This window comes from Fukomys damarensis, unplaced genomic scaffold, assembly GCF_012274545.1.
Source record: "Fukomys damarensis isolate Sample0158 unplaced genomic scaffold, DMR_v1.0_HiC HiC_scaffold_34, whole genome shotgun sequence".
Taxonomy (NCBI): domain Eukaryota; kingdom Metazoa; phylum Chordata; class Mammalia; order Rodentia; family Bathyergidae; genus Fukomys; species Fukomys damarensis.
In genome coordinates, this window is record NW_022900946.1 from 21,417,255 (window position 1) to 21,426,286 (window position 9,032).

Consider the following 9,032-nt stretch of genomic DNA (forward strand, 5'->3'; position numbering starts at 1 on the left):
CCAGCAGCTCTTTGTTCCCCGGGGTCGGCCGGCGGGAGGCCAGGCTGCGGCTGCGGGATCGGGATCGGACTTGCAGCGTCGCCGGAAGCCGAGGTCGATGAAAAGCAGCCCTGGGCCCTAAGGGGTAGGCGAGCGCTTCCGGCCTCGGCCTGGGACAGCGCGGCGGGTAGTTCGCTAGGCATGGCTATGAAGGGCAGCCAGGGGCTAAAATTGGGGTCTTCGGAGGACGGGAGGCATTTGGGCAAACGAACTGGCCAGTGGACCGAAGCAGCCGACTGGGGAAATGAAGAACTAGAGCCAGCCCTTGCATCCCTCCTTGGAAACAGTGGCAAGCTTTGAACAGATTTTAAATTTATTACCAAAAAGAGAGCTTGGCTGTAGAATGGGAGGCGGGAGGAGCGGAGCAGAAGAGTTGTGCAGTTCGGAGGATGGTGTCTGGGCCCCAGCGGGAGCAGGATGGCCGCAGGTGTGGCGGGAGGAGGGTGTCAGGGATGACTGCGGTGCTTCTGGCATGAGGAACTGGAGGCTGGAGATGCCATTTGTCAAACTGGACAGCGGAGGAGGAGCGAGTCGGTTGTGAGATGCCGGAGGGGCATCTGGGCTTCTGAGTGGAACTCCAAGGTGGGCCGAGTGGCGTCTTCCAGTCATGGGCGTTTGGGTGGTGTTTCACACCATCTCCCTCGGTTTGATCACGATGCTCAGATACTGGAGCCAGGTATGGGATTTTGAAGAGTTCCAGAGCCCGGCTCAGCATCCACTGTCGTGGAGCCCCCACCCTCGGGTGGGTTGTGGGCCAACCTGCCAAGATGAAGCCAAGATCTCAGGGCAGGGCACTGGGATGGATCTATAAGCCTGTTGGCTGTGTGTTCCCCTGGCTCAGGGACTGTTTTCCTCCAGGTCCTCTTCACCATGGCCAGGCGCCCTCGGAGCAGCAGGGCGTGGCATTTTGTCCTCAGTGCAGCCCGACGAGATGCGGATGCCCGGGCTGTGAGTCTGGCAGGCACCCCTAATTGGGACTACGACTCTGATGGGCAGGTAGGTCCCAGCAGCAAGGTGGGCATGGCTGACCTAAACACAGGTAGTCAAAGAAGTGTTTCTGAGCCAGAGGATAGTCTGACTCCTGGGTGTTCCATGTCCAACCAGGCTCTGATCTAGCAAAAGTCATGCAACTTGAGGTGACATGACCTCAGGACAAATATAGATTCTTTCTTTTCTGAGATGAGGTCTTCTATGTAGTTCAAACTTGTCTTGAACCTGGCTCAAACTCACTATGTAGCCCAGGTTGGCCTCAGACTTGCAGCAATCCTCCTGCCTCAGCCTCCTGAGTGCTAGCATTACAGGCACATATCACACCTGGCTAAATGTGGGTTCTTTTCCATTCTCTTTTAAGAAAATTCTAGTATGGGAGAGGTTGATTGCTGGCCTCTGGTCTGTTTGTACAATGGAAATTTCCTATTTTGTCTGTCCTGCCAGTTTCCAGAAGTTCCTGTTGTTGATGTGCATCTTTTAGATGTGTTCTCTGTGTTCGGCTACACATGTGTAAGAGGGAACTGTGACTTTTTTTTTGCCCCCCTCATGGTACTGGGATTGACTGAAGACCTTTGCTTTGAACTTCATCCCTAGCCTTTTTTTATTTTGAGACAGTGTCTCATTAAGTTGCCTGACTGGGCTTGAACTTGTGATTCTCTTGCCTCAGCTTCCCAAAGTGCTGGTTTTACAGTTGTGCACTGCCACATCTGAGCTCAGGAAGACCCAAGACATTGAGGTGTCCAGAAAAGGCTCAGCTCTGTGCCCATCTTATCTGTGGCCAGGACCATGGGCCAGGCTGAGTGGCCTTTATACTTGATGCAGTGCCATGAGGTGGGAAATGGGTGGCTTTTCATTTGGATTCCTGAAGCTGGACAGTTTACAGCCCTGTGTATTGTAGTTTGGCCCAGACAAAGTGGGCCCCTTCTTTGGCTTTGTGGGAGAACTGGTTGCCACAGGTTTAATGGCCTGGTTGGCAGCATTTTGGGGTCTCCTGAGTTTAAGAGACTGCCTACATTCTTTCCATGCCTGTAGCTCCTACTAACCATGAGGCCTAGAGCAGTCTATTGCATCCCTGCCTTGCAGGCTCATGGTGGTGGGTACAGGTGGTGTCTGGGATGGGCATTGTGACACACGCATGCTGCTTGTCCTCTGTCACCTAATGGACCTGAGGTACGTCTGTGTGGGCAGTTAGTCATCCTGGGTGTACCTCCCTCCCTTCTTTCTGCTCGTGTTGTCTTAAGGTTAGTCAGGGTTTAAGTCTGCTTCCTCCCTAGAGAGGGTCGGTTTGAGCTTGTGCGCTGGCTCGACTCAGTGGGCTTGCCTTGGTGTTGGGAGGCCCTGCTATACCAGTGGAATAGTCCCCTGGGCCTGCCTTGCCTGGGCCTTTCTCAAGTTGGATGGCCTGTGTTCACTCTGAGGCTGCTTGAGCTACCGCTACCTGTGTGGTGGTTCCCTGTAGCTTTTCCTCCTTAGAGGCAGAGTCCACTTGAACACATAAGAGTTTTTTTTTTGTTTTTTTGGTAACAGGGATCGAACTCGGGTCCTTGCACTTTCGAGGCAGGTGGTACCACTGAGCTAAATCCCCTGCCCACATAGAGGTCTCTCAGTGGTTTCCCTTCAAGTATACAGGAGACTTTCTCACCTGTTTAAGATACCACGTGGTCTCATTAACAGAGAACTTGGAGGAACAGGTCCTTCTGGGAGTTTGGGGTCTAGTGGGAGGGAGAAGCAGACAGGACACTGGAGAAAAGTGAACTATAATGAAAGGAACCTGGTATGGTGGCACATGTCTGTAACCCCAACAGTTTGAGAGGCTGAAACAGGAAGATCTGAAGTTAAAGCCTAAGTTGGGCAATTCAGTAAGACCCTGTCTCAAAATTTAAAAAGGACTGGGGTGATGTCTGTACCTTCTATTCAGGGCAAAGGCAGTGACTACAGTGCCTCCCCCGCATAGCTGGTGTGACTAGACATGGCAGAGGTACTTTGGGTTTGGGTGGGGACTGGCTTTGACTTCAACAGGATCCTGGGGTGTGACTGGGTCTGCTCAGTTCCCTGGACAGATGTGTAGCCAGGAGGCTGAAACAGACCAGGGCTCATAGGGCTAGTGGAACAGGCCAGCACAGGCTGTCTGTACCTACCCCCCAACCCCCAGCAGGTTGGCCTGGGGTCCAGAGCTGAGGCAGGTCGGGAAGGTCTGCACAGCACTGAAGTAGGAAAGGGTGTGGAGAGACTCCTTGGCTGATCTCCAGGGAGGGCCTATGGGTTGGCTGGTTGCTAGAACCCGACCAGTTCAGCCTTGGTGTCTGACCACTGGACCAACATCAGTCCTGAGGACTTGGAACTTGAACCACAGGACTGTATCCCCTTGGGGGTAGTGAGGAGTTCTGGCTGTTTCCTGTAGTAGCAGCATGAACCCAGTAGACCACACAAGAGCACCCCCTTGATTTGAGTGACAAGAGGACCTGAGTCTGTCAGGGTTAGGCCTGTGGCTTATCTATTGAATGCTAAGGGCAGAGCTGCTGGGCCCTGCCTTTGATAACCCATGGTGGCTGGGTATCCAGGGTCCCTCTGTCATGCAGAAATGGGTTGTGGTCAGGTGTCAGCACCGAGAGTGAGCTATGCTGTGTACCTGTGACCCCATGGAGTCCCCCTCTTGTCCATCCCTCTTCTGGAGGAGAATGAACAGTCTGGCTTATGGTGGTGTTGGAGGGGAGGGGCAGGTGACAAGTTGCTATTCTTTTCTAGCACAGTGACTCAGATTCTGACCCAGAGTACTCTTCTCTGCCGCCATCCATCCCCAGTGCTGTGCCTGTGACCGGGGAGTCCTTCTGTGACTGCGAGGGCCAGAGCGAGGCTGCTTTCTGTAGCAGTCTGCACACGGCCCACCTTGGCAAGGACTGCCGCTGTGGGGAGGATGACGAGTGTGAGCACCTGGATGGGCCCTCCTGGGATGGACAGGGTATGGCTCGTGGCTCTGGGGCCCACCCTAATCTGAGCCTTTCTCTGTTTTGATCTTGCAGATTTTGACTGGGTCTGGGATGACCTAAATAAGTCATCAGCAACCCTGCTTAGCTGTGATAACCGCAAGGTCAGCTTCCACATGGAGTACAGCTGTGGTACTGCAGCTATCCGGGGAACCAAGGAGCTGGGGGATGGCCAACACTTTTGGGAGATTAAGATGACCTCACCTGTCTACGGCACCGACATGGTAAGTAGCCACTGGCCTGTGGGCAGCCACCATCGGCCCCAGACCCCGTAGCCCCTGCTCGACTCCATTATCCTCAGATGGTGGGCATCGGGACATCAGATGTGGACCTGGACAAGTATCAGCACACGTTCTGCAGCCTGCTCGGCAGGGATGAGGACAGCTGGGGCCTGTCCTACACAGGTGTGTGTGGCTTGGGTGGGGTAGGCTGGCGGGAAGGGCAGCATACGGCTTACTGGGCTCACATACCCAGCTGTCCTCAGGGCTTCTCCATCACAAAGGTGACAAGACAAGTTTTTCCTCGCGGTTCGGCCAGGGCTCCATCATTGGTGTGCACCTGGACACCTGGCACGGGACACTGACCTTCTTCAAGAACAGGAAGTGCATAGGTGAGGGTGCTACCGTGTGGCTTCCCTTGGCCTGACCCTGAGTGGAGACCCAGAAACCCAAGGCCCCAGGGTCCTGGTGTGTGTGCATGCGTGCATGGGTGTAGCTCAGGGGCCAGGCCGGGGTCCCCTGGACCAGCATCCGGTCTCATAGCTACACAAGCTGCTTCCCCTGGCCACCCCAGCAGGGTGTTTTGGGAGGGCTGAGCCTGGCAGGCAGGCTTCCCTTCCCCGTGTTTTCCTTCCAGGGGTGGCAGCGACCCGGCTACAGAACAAGAAGTTCTACCCAATGGTGTGCTCCACAGCAGCCAAGAGCAGTATGAAGGTCATCCGTTCCTGCGCCAGCATGACCTCCTTGCAGTACCTATGCTGCTACCGCCTGCGCCAGCTGCGACCAGACTCGGGGGACACCCTTGAGGGCCTGCCCCTGCCACCGGGCCTGAAGCAGGCACTACACAACAAACTGGGCTGGGTCCTGAACATGAACTGCAGCCACCTTAAGCCTGCTGTGTCCTCACCCAGGGTGGTGGACCTGACCAGCCCCAACAGCCCAGAGACCAGGCCCTGCCAGAGAAAGCGCTGTCGACGGACCTGACTTATTTCTCGATGAAGACTGCCTTCTCCACCTGTGACTGGCATTCTCTCCACCCCTGCCCTCCAGCTACTCAACAGGCAGGAAAGAGGAAAGCTGGGCTGAAATCCATCTGGATTTGTCCATCTCCCCAAAGCCAGGACAGTCTTTCTGCAGGAGGTCCAGGGCCCAGGCTGTCGAGTCCACTTAGCTGCCCGTGTTGGGCAGGGTAGAAGCCATACCTGTGCTCTCAGCATCTTCCTCTTGAATGCCCTGGGGGAAGCAGCCTGAGCACCTCTGGACCCAGACTGTGGGCCTGGGAGGCTGGGGTGGGCCAGGGTGCAGGCGTCCACTGCCCTGGGGACAAGAAGGGTTCTGCTGGGGCTCAGTTTTTTTGGTTCCTGCCAGACCTGGATTTTTTTTAGCTCGCTTTGCATGTTATCAGCTGCTGCTCCTGTCACAGAGACTTTAATAACTGTAACAAATGCCCACACAGCTGTAAGATTAAAGAAAGAGTCCACCTTAAGGTCTCTGGCTCCCCTGTGTCCAGTTTCCCTGCTTCCAGGTCTGGCTGTGTCCAGAGCCTAGAAGGGGCAGGCCCGGTCCTCCTCTCCCCAGCATCTTTTACTTCTCCCAAGGAAGCCACCATGAAAGCCTCTGGATAGCTGTGGGCCTGGGTACTGCCCAAAAGCCCCTTCTGGACACAGTGCCTGGCTGCTTGGCTCCCCTGAAGCCACAGGGTCCATAGCCAGGAATTCCCATCTTCTCCAGGTCTTTCTGCTGCCCCTGCAATGGGGAAGAGCATGTGTTTCTGCTTATTCCAGAATTTCCCTCCACCCTTCACCCTCCCGTCAAGCTCAGACCTGACCAGCCAAGGAATGAGTCTACCCCAGTCCACCCCAGGTGGGCTGAGGTTCTGCCTTGCAGGGTGTCTGGTCAGTCTCTGGGTTGGGCTATATATTGTCCTGCTGATGGATGCGTGAGGAAGCCAAATGGGTCCTGCAGGTGTGCTCAGGAGCCTAGGTCCAGGAGGAGGTCAGGGTTGGTAGTGGTCAGGAAGAGGCAGATTCTACGGGAGAGGTCAGGCCCTACCCTGCGGTGCTGCCTGCCTTTGTGGGCCTTCACGGGAAGGTCAGCCAGGAGGCCCAGGCGCTCCTGATCCGTGCTGCAGTCCAGGAGTGCCTAGGGCAGGAAGTGAAGTGAGAAGGCTGCGCTTTGGAGACCTGGTTTCCATTCCTGGGCAGGGACGGGGACTCTTGGAGGGGCTCACCTGCTGCAGAAGGCGGGGGGAGGGAAAGGCACCAACCACAGCATCAGCCACAGCTGGGCTGACCCTGTTAAACTGCTGGATCTGCCTCCACCACACCCCTTGCAGCCCGGAGCCATCTCTGGCCACTTTCTGGCCTGAGGCCCAGCGCCCTCCTGTGCAGAAGGAAAAGGCCTGGGAGTCCCGGTACTGCCTGAAACAAGGAGGGCATAGGGACCTTTCAGAGGCCTTCTGTATCCTTTCAGCTTAGCAAAGTCCTCTGGCCTGTCTGCTCTCAGTAGGCACTTCTCCCACCCCTTGTAGGCCATCTTGTCTCAGCAGTGGGCAAGGACACGTACTTGGAGGGGCGTTGGGCAAGGGCTTTGGTGAAGGAGCATACATGCCGACTCAGCTCCTGCCACGAGGCCACCAATAGCACGTCCATGTTTCTGAGGAGCTGCAGGAGCACCAGGGCCTGGGAGGGCAAGCCGTGGGTGTGGGTGAGGCCCTACTCGAGAGCAGCCCCTGTGCTGGGACAAAGCCCACTGTGCCACCCAACTCAGGCTGGCCCTTACCTCTTCCACCTCAGGCCAGCCAATGGTCATCTGGGTCTGGGCCACCTCTGGACACACTGGCTGCTGGGGCCTCTGGGCACTCAGCTGGTGAGACCTAAAAAGAGGCAACCATCCCGCCATTCCCCACACACCCTCAGTCCTACCCTCCCTGGGATCTTCCACTTGGGCCTATCCTGGGCAACGGGACTCATACAGCACCCTGTAGAGCCACCCCCACATTCCCCAGGAACCCATCTCAGCCAAGTTTGCTACAGGCATTACAGTGAACAGTACCACAGGTAGGCATCCAGCCCGATGATAGCCACATGGACGTGGGCAGGACTCTCGGGCGAAATCCAGGGCATGGAGCAGGGTGGACCTGAGGACTAAGGTAAGTACAGCACACTTGTTCACACCTATTGACAAGAAGGCTGCGGCAGTGGGGTCATGTGCCACCAAGCCACAGCCATTTTACAAAAGAGCAGAGTCTCATGAAGACAAGCTCTGTGCCTCCATGAGGTCAAACAAGCTAAGGAGCACCTCCCTTGGGAACACCCTGGGTTCTAGAAGAGTTGGACAGAGTCCCCTCATTTCTAGCCATCTCTGTACCCCAGGTAGACATTTACCTGGCACACAAGTGCTCAACAAATGCTGACTCTTGGACACTGGGACCCAGCAGAAGGTCTAACTTAGGCATGCCTGGAAAAATGTCAGGTGGGCATTCTAGTTCTCTAACAGAGGCTACTGAGCACCCCAATAAGGGTGGGCTGTTGGCTGTCGTAGGGGAACCCCGTTCAACATCTCTGTAGATTCTGACTAGACAGAAGCCCCAGCCCACCTGTGCCCCATGCACAGGAAGGCCAGCACCTGAGTAAGCTGAGTCACACCCTGCAGAAATTCTTCAGGTTCCAACAGCAGCAGCAGCTCCTGGTCCTCTGTAGCCCACACCTCAGGAAGCACCTGTGGGGACACAGTGCTGCTGCTCAACCTCAGCCTGAGTGCCCAGGGCCAATACTGGCACCCCAGCAGTTCCCCCAGCCACACCCGGGCTTGCCCTCCAAAAATCCCATGTTAGGTTCCAAAAGGCCATTAACCCCATCCTCACTGACAATGTCCTCTGGCAGCGGCTGAGAGCTGGCTTCTTACTGGCAGAGTGCTGAGGGGCTGGGGCCTCTGTCTGCTCCTCTGCCAGGCTTGCCTGGGACCAGAGCTTCACTCTTGGGGGACACTCACGCTTGGGGCCTGGGGGTCAGGCTTCAGTCCGCTCCACTGCAGGCTACGGGCTGGACTCTGCAGCTCAATGCGACACTCACAGCCCAGGGCACTCAGTGCCTCCATCAGGATGTCTGAGCCAGGGTCTTCCAGGACAGCTGGGTCGTGGGGTACAGTTCAGTTACTATCCACTACCAACCAGAACTGGCGGCATTCTGGGGCAGACCCACAGCCAGGCTCAAACCCCCTCCCAGTTCCCGTGTTCCTCTTCCCTAGAGTGACAGCCCACAGAGCTGGACCCCTGGCCTGGCTGGGGACCCCCACCTCAGGATGCAGGAAGGACACGTCCGCCAGCAACTGGGTCAGCCGGGCCGTGCCCTGTAGAATGTCCCCGGTCCCACGCCCCTGCACCTGGGTCCACGCGCACCACCAAGCGCTGCAAGGCCTGCTCCGGCCTCCGTGCCTCAGATGCTGCCCTGCGCTTCCCTGCCGCGCTCTGGGCCCCAGCACCAGCCTCCGCCGTGGCGTCGCCCTCGAAGTCCGAATCCGATATCTCCCAAGTCGGGGACCGCCTCTGGCCCTTAACCCGCGTCCTGCGGGAGGTCGCAGATCTCCCAGGCCCCACCCCTGCCATGGTGCGGATTTATCTCGGCTTCCGGCCGGGGGCGGACGCACTTACGTCAGACACCAGCTCCTTCCGGCATGGGCGGGCTCGGGGCGCTCTAGCTTCCGGTGGGCCATCGGCTCGGAGGCAAACATGGCCCGCAAGAAGGTGAAGCCGCGGCTGATCGCGGAGCTAGCCCGCCGCGTGCGCGCCCTGCGCGAGCTG

General features: G+C 57.1%; 3 protein-coding genes across 10 annotated transcripts in view; 2 read left to right on the forward strand and 1 right to left on the reverse strand.

Annotated features, from left to right (window-relative positions):
* Nucleotides 1-5,714, forward strand: part of Spsb3 (splA/ryanodine receptor domain and SOCS box containing 3) — a 5,972-nt gene extending 258 nt beyond the window's left edge. The window contains exons 2-8 of one of the 3 annotated variants that reach the window (XM_010620481.3): nucleotides 447-466; nucleotides 898-1,035; nucleotides 3,775-3,952; nucleotides 4,050-4,237; nucleotides 4,315-4,417; nucleotides 4,498-4,623; nucleotides 4,869-5,714. In XM_010620481.3, the coding sequence (XP_010618783.1) occupies nucleotides 447-466; nucleotides 898-1,035; nucleotides 3,775-3,952; nucleotides 4,050-4,237; nucleotides 4,315-4,417; nucleotides 4,498-4,623; nucleotides 4,869-5,215 (1,100 nt within the window). In that variant the 3' untranslated portion in view covers nucleotides 5,216-5,714. Of the gene's footprint in view, nucleotides 1-6; nucleotides 125-446; nucleotides 467-897; nucleotides 1,036-3,774; nucleotides 3,953-4,049; nucleotides 4,238-4,314; nucleotides 4,418-4,497; nucleotides 4,624-4,868 lie in introns of those variants that run through there. The other 2 variants (XM_010620478.1, XM_010620480.2) reach the window with 2 other exon arrangements.
* On the reverse strand, nucleotides 5,689-9,022 carry Eme2 (essential meiotic structure-specific endonuclease subunit 2). Of its 6 annotated transcripts, none has more exons than XM_010620475.2 (9): nucleotides 8,615-9,021; nucleotides 8,225-8,361; nucleotides 7,859-7,951; nucleotides 7,286-7,377; nucleotides 7,013-7,106; nucleotides 6,797-6,912; nucleotides 6,462-6,651; nucleotides 6,284-6,373; nucleotides 5,689-5,977 (listed from the first exon to the last, which is right to left on the reverse strand). In XM_010620475.2, the coding sequence occupies exons 1-9, from the start codon at nucleotides 8,835-8,837 to the stop codon at nucleotides 5,816-5,818; spliced, it is 1,197 nt and encodes a 398-aa protein (XP_010618777.1). In that variant the 5' UTR covers nucleotides 8,838-9,021; the 3' UTR covers nucleotides 5,689-5,815. The 6 variants fall into 6 exon arrangements, 5 of the variants coding, with proteins under 5 accessions (XP_010618777.1, XP_033614412.1, XP_010618779.1 ...); XM_033758521.1 differs by having other exon boundaries at nucleotides 8,883-9,018; XM_010620477.3 differs by having other exon boundaries at nucleotides 6,462-6,464; nucleotides 6,838-6,912; nucleotides 8,615-8,949.
* Nucleotides 8,902-9,032, forward strand: part of Mrps34 (mitochondrial ribosomal protein S34) — a 1,013-nt gene continuing 882 nt past the window's right edge. Inside the window, 2 exon segments of the mRNA XM_033758522.1 lie at nucleotides 8,902-9,029; nucleotides 9,031-9,032. The exon segment at nucleotides 9,031-9,032 is cut by the window's right edge and continues 250 nt beyond it. Coding sequence (XP_033614413.1) covers nucleotides 8,961-9,029; nucleotides 9,031-9,032 — 71 coding nt within the window. The 5' untranslated portion in view covers nucleotides 8,902-8,960.